This window comes from Pollachius pollachius (genome assembly GCF_949987615.1).
Source record: "Pollachius pollachius genome assembly, chromosome: 19".
Taxonomy (NCBI): Eukaryota; Metazoa; Chordata; class Actinopteri; order Gadiformes; family Gadidae; genus Pollachius; species Pollachius pollachius.
The window spans coordinates 15,099,821-15,124,820 of NC_136952.1; the positions used below are offsets into that span (position 1 = coordinate 15,099,821).

General features: G+C 43.8%; 1 protein-coding gene across 1 annotated transcript in view; it reads right to left on the reverse strand.

The window, feature by feature from the left end:
- LOC307090739 (SH3 and cysteine-rich domain-containing protein 2-like) overlaps positions 1 to 17,119 on the reverse strand; it is a gene marked incomplete at both ends in the record, with an annotated part of 25,594 nt that extends 8,475 nt beyond the window's left edge. The window contains 3 exons of the mRNA XM_079757502.1: positions 2,494 to 2,588; positions 3,149 to 3,524; positions 17,030 to 17,119. Coding sequence (XP_079613628.1) covers positions 2,494 to 2,588; positions 3,149 to 3,524; positions 17,030 to 17,119 — 561 coding nt within the window. The remainder of the gene's footprint in view (positions 1 to 2,493; positions 2,589 to 3,148; positions 3,525 to 17,029) is intronic.
- Between the last annotated feature and the right edge of the window lie 7,881 nt (positions 17,120 to 25,000).

Below are 25,000 nucleotides of genomic sequence, written 5' to 3' on the forward strand. Positions count from 1 at the left end.
CAGGGATAAGGGGCATCCAGCTTAAGGATGCTTCCACTTTTGGCTGCAGATATTGAGGGGTCGAACCAAGTGCCTTTTACCTAGAAGTCAAACACCCCTCACTCTACACTTTCCGGTCCCATTATCCTTAGCACTGCCTGGATCTCATTCCCTTGACCTATGGCCAAAGATAATCTTGGACTGAGCAGGAATTCTGCGCCTTTCTGCGATTCTGCTAATCCTGGCTTTGATGAGCGTGCACGAGTCAGCACGGGCGCTCCTCTGGGGCAGGACCGCAACACGGCCCGGGTCACTTCCTCTAGGGGGCAAGAGGCGCGACTCAAACGCAAGACATTGCAGAGCCAATCAGCAGGCGCACAGCTGGCCAAGGGAGATATATTTATTGATTCAGCAAGAGGAGAGATGGGGGGGGGGGGGGGCACTGAAGGAAACAAGAGGACTCAGGAAAGAGAAACAGAGAGATGGGGAGGGGATGGGACTGAGAGAGAAAGAGAGAGAGATTGAGAGAGAGGGGGCAGGGGAGAGAGAGAGAAAGAGAGAAGGGGGAGAGAGAGAGAGAGGAGGGGGGAGAGAGAGAAAGAAAGAAAGGGAGGGTAAGAGACACTGAAAGGAGAGAGAGAAAGAGAGAGAGAGAGAGAGAGAGAAAGAGGGGAGAGACAGAGATAATGGAGGGGCGATACAGAGAGAGACGAGTGGCTGAAAAGGGCAGAAAGATAGGGGGAGTGTGAGGAGGGGCAGAGGAAAGTGAAAATAAAATTATAGAGGCAGTCAAATAAGATGATGAGAGAGAGCGAGTGAGAGAGGGAGTGAATAAGAGAGAGAGAGACAGAGTGAGAAAGAGAGAGAGAGAGCTATAAAAACGAACTACGAACCAATTTTAGGACTTGTTCTGGAATCCATGATCAGTCACTGTCCCTAAGTCTGAGTCTCTCTGTTCCTATCAGAGCGCGTCTCCAAGCCTGCCGTTAATCAAACCACTTCTAGCGTTCCTCCTCTCTCCCTCTCTCTCTCCTGGTTGTACAGAGAGTGTTCGTAGGACCAACATAGCCACCATCTCCTCCTCGTTATCCTCCCCAACACTGTCACACCAGGCCTAGTCTTCTGACACACATGACAAAGGCTCTGAGCTTCTGCATTTCACGCTGCCATCCACAAGATTCTCTCTATCCTAAGCCTATTCTCCCTGCATTCAGACTGGCCTACACATCCATCAAAAGATGGTACAACACCTCACACAACACCACACATCAAAGGTTAAGTAATTAAATGCTTGAGTCTGGGTTTTTGTTTGTTATAAAGATGACCTATAATCCTTGTTAATAGCTGAAGTACAGACCATCATCATCATGACATTATTGGGGCATAAGTTCAGGACTAATCATTGTTACTAAATAGTTAGACCAGCTGTTACCATTACAACAAAGACCAGCAGCTAGTGTCAATAGTTAGGGCTATTATCTGTATTATCTGTCATATATATATGTGTATGCGCATATATATATATATATATATATATATTTATATATATATATATATATATACTTGATCACTGGGCACTTCTGTTTGTTTTTTACATTGCACACACACTTTAATATACTGTGAAGTACTGGCACTGGGCCACTTTATAATTTATACTGTTTATACTGTTTGTCCTGTTTGCCCCGTTTGTTCTGTTTGGCCTTACTTAGCATTTACTTTCGCATCTATTTTTGTTTTCCTAAGCACTACTTTGTATTTTGATTGTTATGTATTATATCCTGTGCCTTCCAATGCTGCTGTGCTGTAACAGAGGAAACTCCCCTCTGGGGGATTAATAAAGTTCTATCCATCTAGCATTCAGACACAAGTAGCCTTAGTTGAGGCTAGCAGCTAGCCATAGTTCAGGGCAGCAGCTTGTCTTACATCAGACTAGTAGCTAGCGCAATCTGTAGCACAAACAGCCTGTTTGTGTAGGCCATGTGGAAGCTAATGTGTCATTTATCTAACGGCCTGTAGATTGTTGGATTCAAAAAATAGAATTGTAATATAATTCTTATTTATATTACTAATTCCTAATTCTCTTAATTCTTATATATTTTCTTCTTCATTTGGTTTGAATCTCAGTGGCTAGTTCAACTCCATATCATTCAGTCTGAGAGGTCCCTTCGGATCGTTTTATTACATTTACAGGAATTCATATGAATGAGTTTTGGACATAGACTAATGCGGGCGGGCCTTCAACTTCCACCCTCAAAGTGCCAAATATGGATAGTTTTAGCTGCTGGTTGCAAAAAATCCCAAGCAATGGTGGCCCTCATATCCTGAAATCGGAGGCTTCATAACCGCTGTCTTATCTAATTGGTGATGTTATGGACATCATATTTCTTTTTCAGTCTATGAGTTTGCGTACGCTCAGACATTTAATTAAGCATACGCTCAGACCTTGAGCTAGCCTTTGAGCACGCTAGCAGCTAGGCTAAGTCTAGTTGTCAGCAATGGGCCTAGTGGTCTTACCTTGCCATTGCAGGGTTGCGTGGAGAGTTCAGAAGAGCACCACAGATGTGCCCCCAGTTTACAGGTTTTACAGCGAATACCCTGCTTGGAGTTCCCTGCACAAAAACAGAATGTCAGGTAAATACTCGCCAATACTCACAACCTTGTATGTACAAATGGGGACCTATAGTCAAGTTGTGAAAAGCTAAAGGCCAATCATATCTCATCATGGTACTTTACGACGGTGTTTGCATCAAAGGTTCTCTTCGTCAATTTGAGCATAGACAGGAAAAGATCAGTAAATTCAGTGATAGCTGATATCTAGTTGTCTTTATAATGTGAAGATGACAAATAATATGCAAAAATCCTCAACTAGTCCTCCATAAATGATCCGTAAAACGTAGTAGGAAAGACAAAGTGAGCCGTCTGTTGCCTTGATGTTTCTGGGAGGTGCACAGGCTCAGCAGGCGCCACTGACAGCGGTGACAGCAGTGTACCAATGGCGGCTATTCCACACAGTTTGGTCAGACGTTGTTGTGTGTCACAGGCATCAATAATGACCCTTTGTTTGTGTCGACAGCAAAACTGTTAAACCTAATCATTTGGGTTCAGGGTTTCAGACCAGTTCAAATCAACGCCAGGGCAGATCAGTCCAGGTCCTAACCAGGTTACCTACCTTGGATCATCTGCTTGCATCTCTCGCAGCAGGTGGGCTTGCGGAAGACGTGGTCCTGGAAGCAGTGGGTCTTGATGGGCCGGAGCAGGACCTGGGCGGGGCCCGGCGTGGGGGTGAGGGTCACCGACGGGCTGGTGTTGGGGGAGCAGGACGACAGCGAGGGGTCGGGGCTGGCCGAGGAGGAGAGCGACGGCGACCTCTCGCAGGCCAGCGGGCTCTCTGAGAACGGCGGCGGCGAGGACAACGGGGCCGGCGGATTGGCCGTGATGACGGGCGGGAGTCTGAGGTTGTTGTTGTTGCCTCGCTGGAAGAAGTTGTCCACGCTCTTGCTGCGCATCACGGATTTGAAGGAGAGGGACCGCTTCAGGCGCTGCAGCTGGAGGACATGAGATACGGGGGGCTTTTATAATCCTCATTCACCATTCACTAGACTCTTTGGAGTCTCGACCGAAGTACATTCCAAGTGCTACCTGGATTGGGGAAATGGAATTCATATTCAGATATTATTCATTGAGTTTTGATGGTCTTCATAGATTCTAGAAAGTTTTCCCTCCCAACCAACATGGCTACTAGGCAACAAGGTATATTTAACCTACAGGGACAAGCTAATCTTATAATAATGAGTGAAACAAGAGTTGAACCGGCAACACAGCACATCCTTAAATAGATTCCTGCTAAACAAGCATTATATTGAGAAACACAGAAAAGAGCAGATAAGGAATACATGTCCAATGATGGTATGAGATAAGATTATTCCATGAACATCAGAAAATGGATTCCAGCAACATCCCTTAACGAGATTAAAGCTCCCGATTCTTTTAGCAACATTTGGCAAAACAAAAGGCCAGAGAAGTGAGTACAGCTTCTGAGACAGTGAACAGCGTTGCTTTGAAGGATCGAAACACTCAAACGGGCGTGCGAAAGGTCAAACACGTTATGAAAGCCGAAGCGGCGCCATTTATAGCCTAAAAAAACAAACCGTAACAAGAAGTGGAAATCAATTCTAGAGGGCAACGGTGGTGCTGCCAAGCAGGCTGACTGGGCAAAGAGGCACCTGGACAAACAAGAGGCCCCAGACCAGGGGCCCCAGACCAGGGGCCCCAGACCACCAAAGGGCCCCAGACCACCAAGAGGCCCCAGACCACCAGGGGCCCCAGACCACCAAGGGGCCCAAGATCACCAAGGGGCCCAAGACCACCAAGGGGCCCCAGACCACCAAGAGGCCCCAGACCACCAAGAGGCCCCAGACCACCAAGGGGCCCCAGACCAGGGGCCCAAGACCACCAAGGGGCCCCAGACCACCAAGAGGCCCCAGACCACCAAGGGGCCCCAGACCACCAAGAGGCCCCAGACCACCAAGGGGCCCCAGACTACCAAGGGGTGGTCTGGGGCCCCTACACCACCTGTCAAATTTCACCAATTGAACCCTTGTCTTATCCCTTCTTTGGTAGTTTGCCTTCTTACACAATCACCAAGGTGTCTTTGCAGCTGAAGGCGTTATTTATTATCCGCCAAAGCAAGAGCACAACTAGTGCCATGTCGGATGATACGCTAGTGTATGTCATTGTATACTCTTCTACACAGGGTTAGGGTGAAATTAAATGTATGGGATTGTTTGTAGCTATCATCATGTATTACAGACATATATAGATCATTGTACTTAATTATTTTAAATTCCTATATTAGTACATATGACACTTCAGGATCCAAATTATATTGAATGGCTGCCAAAACTTTATAGAATGTATATTGAGTTTTGGCAGCCATTCAATTCCCACCCTAAATGTGTCAAATATATGGATCACTTCAACACCTGGTTGCAAACATTTCAAGCAATTGCGGTGCCCATATTGTTCAAACCCAATGTCCTCAATCTACCTGTAGGCATCCTTGAACAAGATTCATTTAGGACTTCCATGAATCCATGATCAGTCACTGTCCCTAAGTCTGAGTCTCTCTGTTGCTATCAGAGCGCGTCTCCAAGCCTGCCGTTAATCAAACCACTATTCCTCCTCTCTCACTCTCTCTCTCCTGGTTGTACAGAGAGTGTTCGTAGGACCAACATAGCCACCATCTCCTCCTCGTTACCCTCCCCAACACTGTCACACCAGGCCTAGTCTTCTGACACTTAGCTGCTCCTAAACAACAAGTTGGTAAAAGGTCCAGGAACAAGCTCTCTTCTCTCTGACCTCTGTCTGACCTTGCCTCCCTATTACCACCACCACCTTTTTTTTTCTGTGTGATGGAACGAGAACTTTCCATCCCAAGCGAATCCTCATAAATCAATGGCCTTCCCAATTCCCATTTGATTTATTTTGATTGAGTGGACTGCACCTGCACATTTTACGCTGAAATGCGCGACCAACAAGCTCTCATTCTATCTCCCATCCACAAAGAGAATCAGTACGCTATGCCTGAATAAAATAAAAAATGATATCCAAAGGAAAGTACTACTATTATAATACATCTCAAATTGTATTGATTTCCCAGCATGATACATTTGGGGTAATAATACCGTTAAGCCTTATCATTCATTCAGATTAGATCAATAATCTTGCATGTAAGGTGACACAAGAGCATCTGAACTTCCTCATCAGAGCATGAGCGTTGAAAGATGATGATGGACAACGGGAAATTACAGTGGTCACTGAGGATCTCCTAATGACACTTTAAAGGAAGCGAGTCAGTCAATGAGCTCCGCTATATGGGGAAAATAATTGCTTACCGTGCCCCCATACGTCAATAGAACGACGTATGGAACAGGTTGTTTCCTTCTATATTCCTCGACCATCCTGTACAGCTAGGCCGACTTCAAGCTGCCAATGCTACTACCTGTGATAAACGGATCTGAGCAGCTAATCGTAGTATTGTGTAAGAGTAAAGGTTATTCAACCAAAATCACAACAACAAGCCATTGATGCTCACAAATTATTACTAATTCATTCATTAATTGAATATTATTATTAATTATTATCATTGCTATTATTATTATTATTATTATTATTATTATTATTATTATTATTATTATTATTATTATTATTATTATAATTGCTATAGCAAGCAGAATCTCTGGAGAGGACCAGAGTACCTGATGGTATATGTCAATGTATAGGTCAATGTCATGGTATGTTATTGTTAAGTCCCAATTGCCAAAATTGCTAGCATAATCTACCATAATTTGAAGTCTACTGAAAAGCAAGAAGACAAGACTTTGTGCAGTCATTTACTTTACTTTACCAATGTAATGTATTTTAAAATTTAACATCATTCTCTCAAGATGTTCATTTGAATAAATGTCTAGTATTGTATTAAAATTAAAATAAGAGTTTGTATTGCTGGATGAGGTAAAACCATGGCTATTGGAGCCTATGTCCCTCTGATGAAAGCCCTTGCCTTTGCAGTCTTATGAATGCTAGGAACACTCCGTTGGGGGCAATTTTCCCGCCATGCTTACGGCACAGTTTTTGGCGGGTTTTCCATCACCCAGCAGTGGTTGTTCCGCCAGCAGCAGACTCTTCCGCCCACTCGTGTGTGTGGCGCCGTCCTTGTTCCTTTAAACCTCCCCCAGTTATTTTAAATACGTGTTGAAGACACAGTCGCAGGCAGGAAGAAAACGAAAAGTTCAAATAGAGTTAAACATTTTTTTTTTTTAATAACATGAATTCTGATGGGGCCAAGTAATCAAGCAGAAGAATACGGAGAGAGCCATTAAAGTGACGGTCGACTCCTCTATCCCCCCAAGACAACAGTTGAGGAAGCTTCTCGCTAATGGGTCAACAGAGAGCGCTCTCTTCATCACTCACACTAATTGGCGACGGTGACTCTGTAGCTTAAGGGAGGACAAGGAAGAAAAAGAGGGACCTGTTCAACATTATTGATTAGGTTCTCAGCAGAACCAGGTCAGAATGGCTGCTCCAGGAATCCAGCGGAAAAGAAGATATGGAGAGTAAAGAAGGGAGGCAACACAAAAGTCTCCACTGTGCTGAAATGTGGAGGTTATTTAACCACAATGCTGCTCACATGTTCGGAGCTCTCTTTAAGATCAATGCAGAGTAACAGTTCCACATGTACAATAAAAAGATTATACTTATTCATAGAAGATGCTTTCATCTAAAACACAAAAAGTGATTTTCTAATTTAGACACATTCATTCAGCAGGTAGGAGTTGCACATCCTCTCACGATTATGTGGTGTAAGCAGTCTGCAGACATTAGGGTTGAACGTTTACACATCCTTTCGTCTTATTGTAGGTTATTGTGTATTACTGTAGAGTATCTTTTATTGTAGAGCATTATGCCAAATGGATGGAAAGCTAATGATCATTACTAACAGGTCACGCCACACAGACGTCCTTGCCTATCCTCTTTTCTATTCGCTTCTTGCCTCCGGGCTAGTCCCACCCTCTGTGGCCCACCGTACAGACAGATGACGGTCTATTCTTAAGCAAACATTGTCACTTATCACTAGCCATGCTTACCCAGGGGATCACTGTGGGTTACAAAGATGGACAACTTTCTTTATCAGATTTACACAATCACAGCCCAACCTTTACATTCAAAGTTCTGGGTTCAAGCCTCGATCCCCACAGTCTACCTGTAGGCATCCCAGAGCAAGATGTCCGACATGGATCTGAGAAGAATTCTCATGCAACCCTTTGGATAAAGCTAAATGAAATGCCATGCCTCTGCATGTAGTGTCAAGCCTCGGCCATTGCAAAGAAAGATAACTAATGGGTGGCTTAATGATAAATAATAAGCCACCCATACCTGCTCCATAAGGAAATGAATCACGTCATGTAAGATGATTTAAAGAAAAATTTGCATAAATATCTGAATCCATTTAAGAGTTTTGCAGCCTAAGGTGCATTCCATTATCATTACTGATCTATTGGACACTTGGGGTTTTAAACACATTACAGTGACCCTGTTGAAAAGAGCACTTCTTCGCCCGAAACGCACTCCAATCCTCTCCACATAAGCAGATTTGTCCCAGGTCCCTCTGGTCTGGATCCTAATGGACGCTGGCAGCGAGTGAGTGCCAGGCGGGCGTTGCCCAGCGCCTCCACCCTCGCTCTAAACAGATTATCAGCGAGGTGGATATTACTCAGCATTTTCTCACTGCATATCACAGTGCAGTTTGGGACTCAAACACATCCCAAAATATGTACTCAATATCTATATTTTTGTTATATTTATATATTTTTTATAGTTTACACCTCACAGCGTATGGTATGGGGAATATTAACTTGAGCAATAAGTGAGAGGATGTGATCGAACCCTGATGTAAGCACGATGGTTTTCATGCATCTTAAATTTGATTCTTGGATTGCCATCATCGCTATAATCGTATATGTATTATTTAATAAAATCATTGTGAGGGGCAGGATAGTGTAGTGCTGAGGGTGTTTGACACCCAGCCGAAAAGGTACCGAGTTTGATCCCCAAATGTCCGCCACATGTCTACCTGTTGGCCTCCCTGAGCTATTAGGTTAATTACTTAATGAACCATCTCAAGTCATACTAAATATGCAAAATAACTAAATAGTGACTGTACTATTTGATGAAGATTAGCAATTAGGTCATGCCCTCAACTATCGGTGCGTCGAATTCAATAAAAATGTAAGCGATGACTTTGTCTTGTTTCCTCCGCTAAGCACATTACAAATGTATTACAGGAGCAATCAGTGGATGCAATCAGCACAAATTGATTGCGCATCAATAGCTTCTGAGACGATAATACTGTATCACTCGGCGATAGCCGTCTATCCTGTACGTATACACAACGTGACTTCTGCAGTAAAAGACATTCGGTTGATGAAAATGCTTTAAAGGGGTGTAGTTAAGTCTGGCGAAGCTCTTCCGTCAGTGAACACAGAGAGCAGATAGACTCTACCGGGAGTTATAGGGGGAACTGACACACTGTATTTAATAATATGAGAGAGTGCCAATATATTTGCGTGTGGGGACAAAATGATGGACTACAACGTTGACTCATTTCCTCCGAAATAAATTGGGAAAGTTGAGCACAAATGTCATTAGTCACGGGATTCAGAAGAATGCAGTCAAAGCTGCAAGTTCTGCACAAATTCATCACAGAAATTGTGTTGATGTTGATAATGCATGACGTGCACATGAAGCTCTGATATTGGAAACAGGCAGACCGTGACGGTGGCCCTTTAAGGTACAGTACGGTAGCATCTAGCAGCTCCACAGCTGTGAAGCCCTTTGAGACTGTGATGTCTCTGCGGTGAAGGGGAAAACGAATAAAGTTGACATGATTTGATGCTACGTCAGACAACTCAAGTCATTCTACAAAACAAGTGTTTAAATAGACAGGCTCTGAAAAAGCTAGAGATGCGTAATTTACTGCTACTGACATTGACAGAGAGACAGACAGATAGACAGAGAGTCAGAGTGACAGACAGACAGACTGATGGATAGATATACAGCAAAGGAGGTTGTGTTATCGGGTGTTACACAGCAGACAGACAGAGGAGGAGGTTGTGTTGGATGGGGTTTTTTGAACACAGAGCTCCGAAGACGTTTTCTGGGAGGTTTCTAAAAATAGTCTGTTGTGAGGAACGCTTGGATAAATTAATGATTAAGGGTGTGTGTGTGTGTGTGTGTGTGTGTGTGTGTGTGTGTGTGTGTGCGTGTGTGAGAGGGGGTTGGTTTGTGTGAATACACATGTGTGTGTGTGTGTGTGTGTGTGTGTGTGTGTGTGTGTGTGAAAGAAGGGTTATGTGTGTGTACAAGGTGTGTTGGTGTGTGTTTGCCTGTGAATTTAGTGTGAAAGTGTGTGTGTGTGTGTGTGTGTGTGTGTGTGTGTGTGTGTGTGTGTGTGTGTGTGTGCATGCTTGTGATGGGGGTTGTGCTCAGCAGCAGCATGTGAACAGCTAGAGTCAGCCTGTTTTCTCTACTGGCAGCTTCACACCCACATTGTTCTCAGACACACACTTTATATACAAGCACAGACACACACTTTATATACAAGCACAGACACACACTTTATATACAAACTCAGACACATACTTTATCTACAAGCTCATGAGCAAACTTATATACAAGATTATGCAAACACTTAATATACAATCTCATACGCACACTTATATACAAGCTAATATGCACACTTATATACAAGCTCACACACACACTATATATAAAGGTTCAGACACACATTCTATATACACACTCTCAGATACACACTATATACAAGCTCAGACACACACTTTATATTCAAACTCAGGCACACACTATACATACACGCTCACACGCAAATTATATACAAGCTCATACGCACACTTTATAAACAACCTCAGACACACACTTAATATACAAGCTCATACACACACTCTATATACAAGCTCATACGCACACTTTATAAACAAGCTCAGACACACACTTTATATACAAGCTCATACACACACTCTATATACAAGCTTATACGCATACTTTATAAACAAGTGCAGACACACACTATAAATACACACTCTCAGACATACACTATATACAAGCTCAGACACACACTTTATATATAAGCTCATACACACACTCTATATACAAGTTTACACGCACAATTTATTAACAAGCTCAGATACACAATTAACATGCAAACTCGGAAGCACACTTTATATATGCTCTCCCAGACACAGACGTTATATACAAGCTCACACACACTTTATATACAAGCTCAAACACACACTTTATATGCCAACCGGTAAGGAGCAGGATAGATTGATAGATACAGCAACGATAAGGAACAGCCTCATTGTCCGTCTGAGGGCCAGTCTATAGGGGAGGTTGTTGTCTAGTGTGTGTCTTTGACACCCTTTTAGACTGTAACTGTGATAGGGCTGAAACCATCGCATATTTAAATAGTCTTAGTCATGTCATAAATTATTTTTTTCTGCTGATTGATCATGGGATATTTCCTCTCAGAAATTACAGCAAAGGCCCATCACAAGTAACTAGAGGGCGATGTGTTGAAATATTTTGCTCTACCTAGCAAGCAACCAAGGAAAATGGAAGTATTATTGTATAATGATTCATGAATCAAATTATAGTATGAAGATGAATTTATGAAAGCAGCAAATGTTTGGCATTTGTACTTGATAGATTTATTAAAATTAATACATTTGCAGTATTAGATGATTTAATGAGGATCAACAAATCGTTTATTCAAAGCGTTCGCAGCCTGAACTGTGATGAAGGGTAAACCTTGAGATAAAAAGAGACACTCAGAAATATTTAGACAAGGCGCCTCTACTGATATCTTAATTTAGATATATAATACCCTGATAGGACCCAGAACGTAATCGATTCAAATTTATTCTGGCTTGCACATACCTCAGAGTTCAAATACTCCGTTTACAGATTGATTTTGGTGTTACTACCGGGTAATCATGCTCAAGGTAGAACGCCTACATCCAGACCTCCTTGGGTATCTTGGTAACCAAATGAAAACACTCTAGGGGTTAATCAGAAAGAAACCACAAGTGTCTGTTCACCGTGATCACATCCTTCAACTGGAACTATGACGACTAGCTCTCTCTCTATGCTGTTCTCCAACATGTGTTATAATGGGCCAGTGCCATTTGGAAGCGGTACGGCCTGTTAAACCTGGCCCAAAAGATAAATATTTTACCACTATAAAAGGAAAGAAGCGATATGAAAGATCTGAGATTGGCGAGAGGATGGAAACTGTCCAATGAAGAATTAACTAGCTGAAGTGACTTTGATGGGTCATTATGGGAGTTGGGGGTAGGCTATATTTACTGCTGAGTCGACCAGCCTCCTCAAGAAGAAACCGGGTGGTTATTCTACTGGCATAGCTCACAGATGCTGCTGACGCAGGTTAACATGGTACCTGGCAAAACAATGACTAGAAAGCTGTGTTGAACTGGTTAGCATTCTACCAGCAGAGCTTATTGAAGAGAGCAAGCTTGTTCAATAGCAACCGAAGAGAGGCTAAGCAATGTAGAATGTATCAGGATGGCCTGCTGAGACTACCCTGATGTTTGTGTTTTGCAGTCTGGCCTTAGCTGGCCAGCCATTAATTTCCAATCATGGCCGCTGCCATACGTTGTTAAAAAAACTCCTTCCAAACCATAGTGAAACTCGTGCTCTCTTTGTTCTTGTTCTAGTCCAGCTGTAAGTAAGTCAAATACATATTATTCTCTGAGAAAAAACTTTTTCATGCAGATTTATTTTCATATTTGATCATGTTATTCATTAATTCGTTGTTTATTTACATTGCGGAACAGTTTTGATTGCTACACTTTCCTTGGGCACCACGGAAAGTTTTTGTAAATTTGTCAGACTGCGGCGCTGTTCTTTATGAACTGTTCTCCTTCCCCTGAGAACTAATTGGTCAGTGCATATTTACATCTTTGGACAAAGGCTTTAACGGGCTTAAGGCCAGATCTCAGTAAAATGTGAACTACCTAGATTGGGATGGTCTCACAAGGCCAGGTTAATGGAGCTGAATGCTTTAAATTGAGAATCTCTGTCAAGTTCAGATTTGTTTGTATTATTGCCGGCTACAGTGCAATAACAATCCAATCGAGCTGTTCCTGTAAATACCCAATCGTTTTCCGATAGACAATTGACAGTTGTTTAGCGGGTGGTTGTTTATAAAAGTTATAATTACACTGATGCTACACAATGTGTATTGGTCGACTCATGAATATATATGATTCCATTGCCCCTGATGGCGTTTGACGCAGGTGTTTGTCTAGCGAGCCAACATAGCCATGCTAGCATTGTAGTACAAAGCGACCCATAATGTGACAACACTGAATGTACCATAATAAATGTAAACTGTGGAGTGACTGGCTGTCTAGCTTGGCATGACGAGCAGCTGGGCGGGCAGTGGGGTCGGCTAACGTCTCGCTGAGGAAATGTGTAATGAATATTCATAGATAATTATCATATTAAATATTTTTGATGCATTTATACCTAAACGGTTCATGATTGTGTGAATAAAAGGGCATTAAAAGGCGTGTCTTTTAACCTTCAGCAAAATACAACATCACACAATACAAAAATATGTTTTTTGATAGAGCTGGTTTTCCGCAATAAACCCTGGTGTTGCTTCATATATTCAGCGCTTTGGAATATCTTAGTTCTAGTGAATCTCTGCTACTAGCAAAATAAATCTGTTAGCATGCTGCTAGCACACGATCAACCTGCTAGCATGCTGCTAGAGTAAGCTAAATATGATAGCATGCAGCTCTGTATTGTTGGATGGTTTGGCAATCATTGTAATCTCCAAAGCCGTCCTTTAAAGGCTTATTTGCACAAGGAGCTTTAGCAGTGAAGGTGACCCTAGCAGTCCCTGGGTGACCTTAGTAATATTAGGAGGTTATTCTCTTTCTTGCTTGCATTGTTTCAGTCTCTTCTCATCCTCTCTCTCTCTTTCTTAAGTATATCTTTGATATTGTCATTTCAAATTTCATCATCTTTCATCTCTCTCTCTCTCTCTCTCTCTCTCTCTCTCTCTCCCCTTTCCCATGTCTCTCTCTCTCCCAACCACAGTGATAATTGTCATAGAAAATGTGGTTGTGATTGATCAGCTAGTCTGATGCCATAAATACTTTGCTGTCAGAAGTGTATTGGAAGTTGTAATGTAGTATGTATTTATTTGGAGGCTGAGCTTGATTGGAGCGTGCAGCCAGCAGTAGCAGTTCTCTGTACATCATAACCACAGGTTTTATTTGAGCTTGGATTGCCGCCAGACCCCACTAACAGTAGTTTATAAGAAAATGGAATTCAGACAGCCAGTCAGTCAGTCAGTGAGACAACAAGAAGTCAGCCAATCAGGCAGTCACTCAGTCAGTCCGCTGTCCACCAGTCAGTCAAGCAACCAGTCATCCAGTCAGTCACCCAACCAGTCAAGCAACCAGCCAGCAAGCCAGCCTGCAAGAAAGCCTGCTTGGATGGGTTGTTTACTGCCGCACTTGCGCCCATTTCCCTGGCACTAAACCATCCCACCTTGGCCAACAGGGGGGGTAAGACAGAAGGTGAAATTATGACTTCAGGGACTTTTCTACGGCCGGCATCCATTCCCTTGCATCGTGGATCAATATTTCAACATTAATAGATTTTAGAAATGGATGTTCAAGAAAAATGTGGATCCAGTTCAAGTTAAAGGGACAGTGCCCCCTATTTCCTTGTTTCATAGTGTACAGTACTGCTGGTAATTCACTGAAGGACCAGGTAGGGGTTAGGCCAACCCAGGCGTCCTGCTTAAAGATGACTCAGGTAGAGTGCAGATACCAGGGATCAATCCCAGCACCTCATCAGTTGAGGAGGGTTGGGAGCCTAGAGGTAAGAGGGCAATATGGATAGTGGGGTAACAGAGTGAGGTCTAGGGGCAAGGGGTGAGGATCAGGAAAACAACAGAAGTGATATTTGAAAGACACTCATGTCCCTATGCTCTCTCTATTTTTTCTAACTCAAACTTTCCCTGTGTCTCTCTCTGCAACTTTCCCTGTCTCTCTCTCTCTCCAATTCCATCTCTCTCTCAACCATTTTTAACAATGCCTTCAGAACCACAGAATGAATACTTGCGTGACCTTTTCATCGACACCTGCAGGGAATGAAACGGGCAAACTCCAGCAGTTCAGATAAGAAGCCGCACATGACCATGTGTTCAGGGTCTGGGTTAGCTCATTTTTCAGTCTCGCCCCAGCGGAAAGATCCAGGTTCGATCACTGCTGTCCTGAGCCTACCTGTAAGCATCTGTATGGAAGGTTCCTGTCCTCTATGTGCTCCTTAACCACCTGGTGGAACCACTTTCTACTTCTATGAAGTAACTAACCCCAGTAAGATCTGAAGAGAGTCAACCTATAGAAGCTCATGGTTCCACTGGCATTCGGTCACCAAGCCTGCGTTTGGATCTTTCTAAATGCTGGGAAGCCAGCTACTCTGTACATCATCACCCTATTCCCAAACATGGTCCAGCCCGTTGTTATAAGGTGCGGTACATTGTGTCGTTTCCCCCCGCCATACACAGAGTTCCCCAAAACAACATTGGGTCCACACCCATGAAGGGAGATACGTGGGCATCTCTCGAGGATCTCTGGATTGTTGCTGGTTCAGAACAACTCTTACTAGACCCTCAGGCTCAGTTACCACCCAGACCAATAGTAGAGAGAGGGGGGAAGGGAATCTTACGTGCTTTGGAAATGTAAAGTATGATTCTTCCCATGAAAATAAAGCCCTTTCAATTGAATGGACAAAAGAGGGAGGGAGCAGAGAGAGAGAGAGGGAGCGAGTAGTAATGTAGAGTGGAATACAGGACAGAGTACAGTAGAGCTAGAGGTACCAGTAACCCCCCCCCCCCCCCCCCCCACCATTACTCTCCATCCCCTGCTGACGGGGGCATGTGTCTTTCCTCTCCTCCTCGCCTCTGTCTTTATGTCACCATGAGTTACGACCAGACCCCCCCCCCCCCCCCCCCCCCCCAGACCAAGCAAACTGCGAGCTGATTGGCTCGTAAATTAATATAACCAGGGTCCCGGTGTGCTGCCCGGCCGAGATAAAGACAACCACCTGTTACTTCACAATGGCCGCTGCTCACACACACACACACACACACACACACACACACACACACACACACACACACACACACACACACACACACACACACACATACACACACACAAGCGCACGCAAGCACACACACACAATCGATGCACACACACGGACACCCACACAAACACACACACACACACACACACACACACACAAACACACACACACACACACACACTCACACTCACATACACCATCACATATACAACAGCAAATGCCCACACACATGCATGCAAAAACACACACACTGACACACACATTCATATACCAACACACACACAGCACCAAATATACATACACAAAACACACGCAGAAAAAACACAAGTGTGCACACACACGCACACACACAAGCTAATACAAACAGCGCCATGCCTTAACTTTCATATAGCAACAGCTGCAACACACAGCAAAAACACACTATCACATACACACACAAACACACACGCACACACAAGCTCAAAACAAACACATTCAACACTGGAGATTGCTATGTTGCAGTTTGAAACGATGCATTTAGGTATTTTGATTTGTTAAAGTTGAAAATCTTGATTTCATGGCTATTTCAGGTCAAAAGCAGCATTAAAATAGCGTTCAAATATCGAAAAATCAAAGAAACATTACAATCATTTTCAGGGTTTATAGACAAAACAAGTGTGTCCTTTAAATGGAACAGTTCCGTAATGAAATACCAACATATTTTAATGGGAATTTTAAGCGGTGAAAAGGACTCAGATGAGGATGTATGTAACAGTAAACCCAACGGTTGATTTGCAGCGCAGGATGACAGCAGATCAACCAAGAAATGCAACTTTGTGATTTAGGAATGATTTGGGGTTTTATTCTTATGACATTATTCCCCGCTCCAAACTCCGTTAAATGCTCACCCCTCCTCTATAGAACTGGCACATATTCAACACATCAAACGTGGATGTGTCTTTTCACGCTCCCGCCAGTAATCTATGATTTCTTAATCCAATAGTTACACGCGGTGTAATCGGATTTGAGTTCAAAGTGTGACGCAAGATTTCTCTACCTGAGAGATCACCCCAGAAACAGAGGGACCTGAACGTAAAACCGGAATTCACAAGAATACACTCAAAGATGATCAAAAAAATCCTCGTGTGTTCTGGAAAAGTAAAAGTGACACAAGAAGAAAAAACATTGCCAATTAGACAGATTGACGGTCTATCAAAGTAGAGCAATGTGCTTTTGGCTTCATTACAGCCGGTTCAATGACAATGCGATATTTCACCTTTTTACAGTTGCTATAGTTGTATTTTACCTTGGATTCGGGTTGAGTCGGTGTGCTAACGTGGCCCCGGTAAGGGTCCCGGTTTTCCGAGTTGTTCTCCTTCTCGCTGATTTCGGTCATCGTGGGGTCAGGCTCCTTCTTTTGCCGAATGATCACCGCGGATCGGAGACGGAGAGAGTCCAATGTTGTCCTGATGCTTGCCTTAAGTGTTGTCTTTTTTCTGTGTAGTCCTACAACGTGACATCGGAAGAGGTACACCATGCACGGACTGACACGGTGCAGCCCTGAGCGCTGGCTCCGCTTCTACCGACGCCGCTCCGTAGCGGTGCCTCTCTGACGCGCTTTAGTGTGAGCAGGTCTGAGCTTGCATATGTGCTGCTCTGCTGTCAGCCGTCAGTGTCATATGTCCACGGAGAAAATAATGATTCAGTAAACCAATCGAATAAAACAATGGGAATGCAGCCGGGGGGAGGGGGTCGGGGGCCAGCGTGCGTCGACCGCAACTTCGCTCTTTACGACCCCCTAATAAATTCCTCTTCTTCCATCTGCCCCACGAGCGCGCGCTCTACCGAAACTTTGATGTCGAGCGGTTGGTCGACATGGGATGCGCGTGAAGGGGTGATGGTGTCTCAGAAGGAGTATAGGCGGGGCTCTTTGTACAGGTGGAAATAAAACAAAGGGTGTGTGTGTGTGTGTGTGTGTGTGTGTGTGTGTGTGCGCGTGCGGCTGTGCATGTAGGTGTGCGTGCTTGCGTCTGTGTGTGTGTGTGCGTGTGTGTCTGCGTGCATGCATGCGTGAGTGCATGTGCGTACGTGCGTGTCGTGTGTGTGCATGTGTGTGCATGGGTGTGTGTGTGTGTGCGCGCGCGCGTGTGTGCGTGTGTGTATTCATGTGTGTGTTCGTGTGTATGTGTGTGTGTGTGTGTGTGTTACAAGCGGTCAGGTGCTATTTCAGCACCACGCGCATGTGAACAGCGCCGGATGGCGCGTCACCTCTCGTTCACCTCTCCTCGTCTATCTCGCGACTCTTTCTATTTCCCCTCGAAAGGAACTTTTTTGATATTTATTCCTAAAACATGATAACACTAATGGCACAGCCACATTTCTTAAACAGACATCTGAACTGTGATAGAATACAATGAATAAATACAATTTATGAATTAATAAATGTAAATGAAATAAATATTTTTTTACTTATTTCATCAAATATTACCCAAGATAGACTATTTGGAAGTATCATTACGTTATATTTACACTTAGTTTTAGCTCCTTACACAGGAGTAAATGTGGTCTTAGCATTTCGCTTGATTTCCCTTTCCTTAGACGTGTCCCTGATTAAACTGCTCCTGAAACGCCCCACGTCGTGCCTTAAGGGAGTTTGTGTTTACGTAAAGGGGTATAAAGTATTCAGTATCCATCCCATTTGTCCAGAACACGCTAGCCCGTAGCGTAGCGGTCCTGATGGACTGTGTGTTACGGGCGGCGCTTTAGCGAGCCCCTAATGGGGGAGGGAATAAAACTAGCGTCTTTTATTACCTGCTGGTCTAAGCGCTTTTCTGCTCAACCCCGCATACGCGCTGACACAGCCCCCCAAACGCACACACACACACACACACACACACACACACTCACACACACACACACACACACACACACACACACACACACACACACACACACACAGACACACGCATACACACACACACACATACACACACACACACACATGCAAACACTCACATTCTTACACACTCTCGTGCGCACGCACGCACACACGCACGCACGCACACACACACACACACACACACTCACACACACACACACACACACACACACACACACACACACACACAGACACACGCATACACACACACACATACACACACACACACATGCAAACACTCACATTCTCACACACTCTCGTGCGCACGCACGCACACACGCACGCATGCACACACATACACACACACTGAACTGAAGCAGACACACATACAAACACACACACACACACACACACACATTGAGGCAGACACACACACACACATTGAGGCAGACACACATATGCATACACTAAGAGAGAGTCAGACACCCCCCCCCCTCTCTCTCTCTCTCCACCTCTCTCCCTCTCTCTCTCGCTCTCTCTCTCTTCCTCTCCCTCTCTCTCTCTCTCTCTCTCTCTCTCTCTCTCCCTCTCTCTCTTCCCCCCTCTCTCTCTCTCTCTCTCTCTCCCTCTCTCTCTCTCTCTCCCTCTCTCTCTCCATCTCTGGTCTCCTCTCTTAACCTCCTGTGTGGTGTTTGTCTCCATCACTAATGAAACTCTCCCACCTGTTTCTCAAATAGCTCCCCCTTCAAAAGACAAAACTCATTTAACCGGAGGCGTTGCACTCATAGTACACAAAAGACGACAATCAATACCCATATGAGTACAGCGTGTACTGCAGTAAGTACTATAGTGAATACTGCACTAGTACAGTGCCTGTTACAGTTTCTGCTGCAGTTATTGCTACATTACTACAGCAAATACTACAATAGTACTACAGTGAATACTACAGTGTCTACTACAACAGGACTACATTAGTGAATATTACTGTACAGTAGATATACCATCTATACAGCTAATGCCAAAGTGAATACTACAGTAGTAGTGTGCAACAGTGAGTACTACTACTTCATTAGTTCTACAGTGAGTAGGCCAGTGTAGTGACTCAGGTCGGTCTCTGCCAAGCCTCCCTCATCGTCAGGCCATGATTTATGACATGGTTCGACAAAGTGGCACTAATGTCGTCGGAAATATGTCTCCTTGTCCGCCTCTCTCTCTGTCTCTGTCTCTCTCTCTGTCTCAGAGGTAACATTACCTGAGATCTATCTGCAGTGCTAAGGCTCACACTGATTGCTGTTAAATTACTGTTTGAGTTGTTCCATGTGTGTATCCATGCTGCCATAGAATAGAAGCGTTTTCCCATTCATTTCAAGATATTTTATTTTAATGTTGAATATTGACAAAGAACCAGTGTGCAGTGATTTGTAATTGTGTAGTAATGTGCACAGAAAGTTCAGTGGGCTGCAGAATTTCAAACAGAGTTTGTTGAAGGCATGGTTTTGATGCTTTTGTCCAAGCATTCACTTTCAGCATATAAGCAATATGCACAACTGTAAATAAGACATGGATGTTATAGTTCACACACACACACACACACACACACACACACACACACACACACACACACACACAAACAAACTACTAATAAACACGCACAGATGCATGCACGCACACACACATACACTATATATGTACAGTAAAGATCTTGTACCTGCTCCCTGTGGCTCTCTGGGTGCTCAGAGTGTCGTATCCGGTTCAAACCTTCAGCAAGCATTCTCCTTCATGATGTCATATTCATACAGAGCTAGCGTGTAAAGAAACGCGCTGTTTCTTCACTCAGCACTTGAAGTGTCTCACTGCGAGCATGTTCCATTAGGAATACATGCCCTACTTCCTGCTTGTGTGGTTTAGCAACAACAGTAGTGTGTGTGTGTCTGCCTCAGTGTGTGTGTGTCTGCCACTGTGTATGTGTGTGTGTGTGTGTGTGTGTGTGTGTGTGTGTATTATGCAATATCCATGTCTGACACAAAGTTCGATCTCTTCTTCCAGCACATTTTTTATTTCCTGAAAAGCTGTTTCAATGAAAAGATGGTCTACTATAATGGATCATATCACATCAAGAAAAAGTGCATTCAGAGTGCATAGAGAAGCATAAATATTTAGAACAAAGCGCCCCATCATAGCAGAGATTCCACATGTTCAACCAACATATATATAGGCCTGCTGAACTGTGATATGCCTTTTGGGGAAAACGGCACAATTCTTCATCCCCTTTGAAGAATTGTGGGCTTTTATTTACAAAAAACAATATACCAATTGAAGCTCAAACGTTTGTTCCTCTCCTGTTATTCAAGAAGCATCAACATGCATCCATAGACATTTACAAACAGGAAAGTGAGAATCAGGAAACAGTTGACATTTATCCTTATTGGTCAATCAAACTCAAGAGAACATTCAAGGATGTTCCATAACCTATAAGGCCATCTGCAGAACAAAATGTGATTTATTAGCTAATAAAGTATTTCAAACAATTCTTAAGCTGCCAATCTACCATGTTTGCGGCAATCATCTCCTTTCGCTTTATTTGCCTAAACTAGCACGGGGTGATGGCATTGAACACACTTCCATGGCATAGCATCATTCTGCCATGGCATGGAGTATAAACAGCTCCGGAATAGGTTGTGTGCCATCACTCCATGGTACCTAGTGAACAGACCGGGCTCCCACGCCACACTTAGCAAGGACGCAGAACACTTTGAATCATTAATACAACAGCACGTTGACTCTAAATGACACGAAACAATGCCAAAGCATAGTTTAAAAACATATTTATAGGTATTTATATATGTGTATATAACCAATCATACATTGATTTCCATTCAACGATCCAATTAAAATACTTTCATGGTAAAATGTCGTTGATTACATTGAGTGGTAATTTTCTTTTTGCTTAAAATGTTAAATATTGTTAGCAACCTCAACAAACACGTGTACAGGAGAAAATAGCGTTTACCGGGAAGCTTTGTAATGCAAAATTAATTTGACCTCTTGTCACTGAATGGCGCGAACTATAATAAATACATCTTAACATGATTCATTTAATAACATAAGCACAAATCTAAGTGAGACTATACAATGAGGATGTGTGTAAGTACTAAGTCAGTAGCGTGTGTTGCCCGGGTGAGGGTTGGTGTGCAGTGGGGATGTCGTAGATTGCATGCCACTGGATGCATGTGATGTTTTCTCTTCTGATGTGAACCTCCATTGCTGTGATGATCCTCTCTGATATTGGCTTCTATTCAGTGAGGCTTCTGGCTGCAGATTGTGACTGGAGAAGTCCTGCTCCAGGCCTGTGGGGGTCTTCTTTCTTTGGCTTGCTGAGGAGGGGAAGGTCTCTCCAATTGCATTTGAAGCAAAGTTCATTGATAAGGGATTCCAAAGGATTCAGATTTAATAAGCGGATTTGGCTATGGATTCAGTTGATTCCTTTCAAACACTGACCCTATACCACACACACACACACACACACACACACACACACAAATACACACAGTACTCGGATGGTTCACACAGTCCATCAGTTGGCTGACCAGGTGAGGTCACCTTGGGGTGGCTAGGCTCTCAGTAGGCCTACCATGTCTCCAAATGTCACCTTTATTTCCATCGGCGGAGGAGGCACCACCACCATTAAGGGCTGATAACATTCAGGCGGGATTTTTAATACGCTTACAAATTTAAAAAGCAACACAACATAGAGACTGATGTTGAAACAGCAAACCGAATTCAAACTTAAAAACATTCATGGCTTATTATAATAAATATCAATTTATATTTGTAGTGGAACCCAAAAAATAAATATAATTGTATTGTTTTAATTAGGCATGAATGTGGCAGAGCAATCAGTTTTTTGCTTGCTTCATAAAGAAGTCAAGTCCATTTTGCAGGTTAAATTGAAAACTATTATTCTGCGTTCCTCCCGACACGGCTGCTGGCTTTTTGGGCTTTAAGAACACTTTATTTTAATCAAGCTATTTAAATATTTATTAGTGTAATCATTGCATTAAACTCTTGAAAATGCTGCTTTCATTATGTCTGTCAAAGCCATTATGTTTTAAAAGGGGTCTTACATATTGATATAATTTTTTTATTATGATCATTATGATTTATCATGGGGAACCCTGTGGAACACCTGCACCGTTTTGAGACGGTCAGCAGTTTGTGTATTTTGAATTTGTGAAATGAAGACCATATAATAATAAACAGAAACTTTGGGAGACAGGGGCTTGTGTGTGTGTGTGTGTGTGTGTGTGTGTGTGTGTGTGTGTGTGTGTGTGTGTGTGTGTGTGTGTGTGTGTGTGTGTGTGTGCGTTGCATGTACTTTATTTGCTTGGACATGCTATAATTATTAATTATCACGTTGTGAGAATTGTATCCTGACCTCAGATCTAACCTCATTATACATGCCCACACCTCCACCAACAACAGTTAGATAGATGTCTAGATATATAAAGTGTGTCTTTTGTGTCGTTTGTTTGTGTGTGTGTGTCAGTTTGCCAACAATCTGGAGTTGGACCTAGAAGCACATTCCTTCCTGCTGTTGTTTGTGTGTGTGCAAGCTTGCATACATGTGTGTGTTAAAGAGTGTGTGTGTGCCATAAGTATAAGATATGCGTATACATCTAAAAACAAACACAAGTTGACAAGATTTCTCCAACATATTTTTATTTGATTCTGCGTTGGTTCCCATGAATTGGGCGTTTGGCCCAGGTGAATTGAAACAAAGTATGTATGTCAAACATCTTATTGGACCTAACCAAGTCCACATCGATGTGACATCACACTGGAGTGAAACCACAGCTTGGTCCCAGTGCAGGTGAATCTAAACAAAGTATTACACACCTCAGTGTGATTACACTGATGAGGACTTGGTTTGGTCCCATCAGATGTTAAACTACTTTGTTTAAATTCACCTGGGCTCGGACATAGCTGGGGTTTCCCTCCTGCGTGATGTCACATCGATGTGGACATGGTCGGGTCCCATCAGATGTTTGACTTACATGCTTTGTTTAAATTCACCTGGGCTCAGACAAAGTATGCACGTCAAACATTGGGGGGATCCGACCAAGTCCACATTGATGTGGCATCACACTGGAATTAAACCCCAGCTCTGTCCTAGCCAAGGTGAATTCAAACAAAGTATCACACAACTCAGTACGATGTCACATTGATGAGGACTTGGTTGGGTCCCATCAGATGTTTGACATACTTTGTCTAATTCACCTTGGCTCAGACAAAGCTGGGGTTTCACTCCAGTGTGTAGTCCCATCGATGTGGACTTGGTCAGGTCCCATCAGATGTTTGACGTACATACTTTTTCTGTACATTTTATTTACAGTACATTTGACCCGCACCGGAACAGGGCAGCCGCTCTTGTAAGGCGCCCCTTCAGCCTGGCGTTCAGAAACTTATTGAGGGTTGGCCTGCATCCCTTCCCCTCCGCCTCCGGGGCGGGGCGGTCCCCTTCTGTCTCCGTCTTCCCGTCCCCTTCTCTGTCGCCCAGGGGGGCATCGGCCACGATGACCCCGACCTTGTGCTTTCGGATGCTCCTCATCCAGACCTGTATGGTTGCCATGACTCGGGCCAGGAGCTTTTTTGGGGGCCTGTCTGGGATCGGAGGCAGCCAGGCCTCAAAAGGGCTTGAGCCTTCGCGCCTGTCCTGGTGTTGGTATCCTGTCAGAAATCAACGACAAAACGGTATGTAATGCTGACTATAATGGTTGTTGTGTGTTTGATGCTGTTATGTGTTATATTTCAGTGACCGACAATGAGAGAATCGGTCAGTAAATGGTTTGTGATTATGCTGAAATGTAAAACTAAAAAGATAAATGCAAACCACACGCACAAACACAAAAGCAGGAAGACACACAAACACACACAAAAGCAGGTAAACACAACAATGCAGTGAGCTCACCAGGTTCAGGGCGTTGTGGCCTGGCTTCAGGGCTTTGTGGCCTGGGTTCAGGACTATCTGATATCACGACCTGATCAGATCCCTCCTGAGTCTCCAAGACCATCTAGGACACAACACAGCGCGTCAGCAACTCCTCGAGTTCAACATGAACCGACACTGAAGACCCATGAGAGGGAACCAAAAGAGGTCTCAGTCGGTCCTCTCCTTCCTCACCTGTCTCAGCTGGTCTTCCCCTTGCGGCGAGGAGCCGTCTGATCTCCTCCCCCAGTCTGATGGATTGGGGGAGGAGGGGTCCGGATAGGGGGAGGACGCTGGTTTGTCCTCAACCCCACCCAGGGTCTCCTGGTCTCCTGGTTGGAGAACCTCCTGTCGGAGGAGATCATCACTGTTGAGGTACAGGCACACACAAAAGCAGGCCCAGGCACACGCCA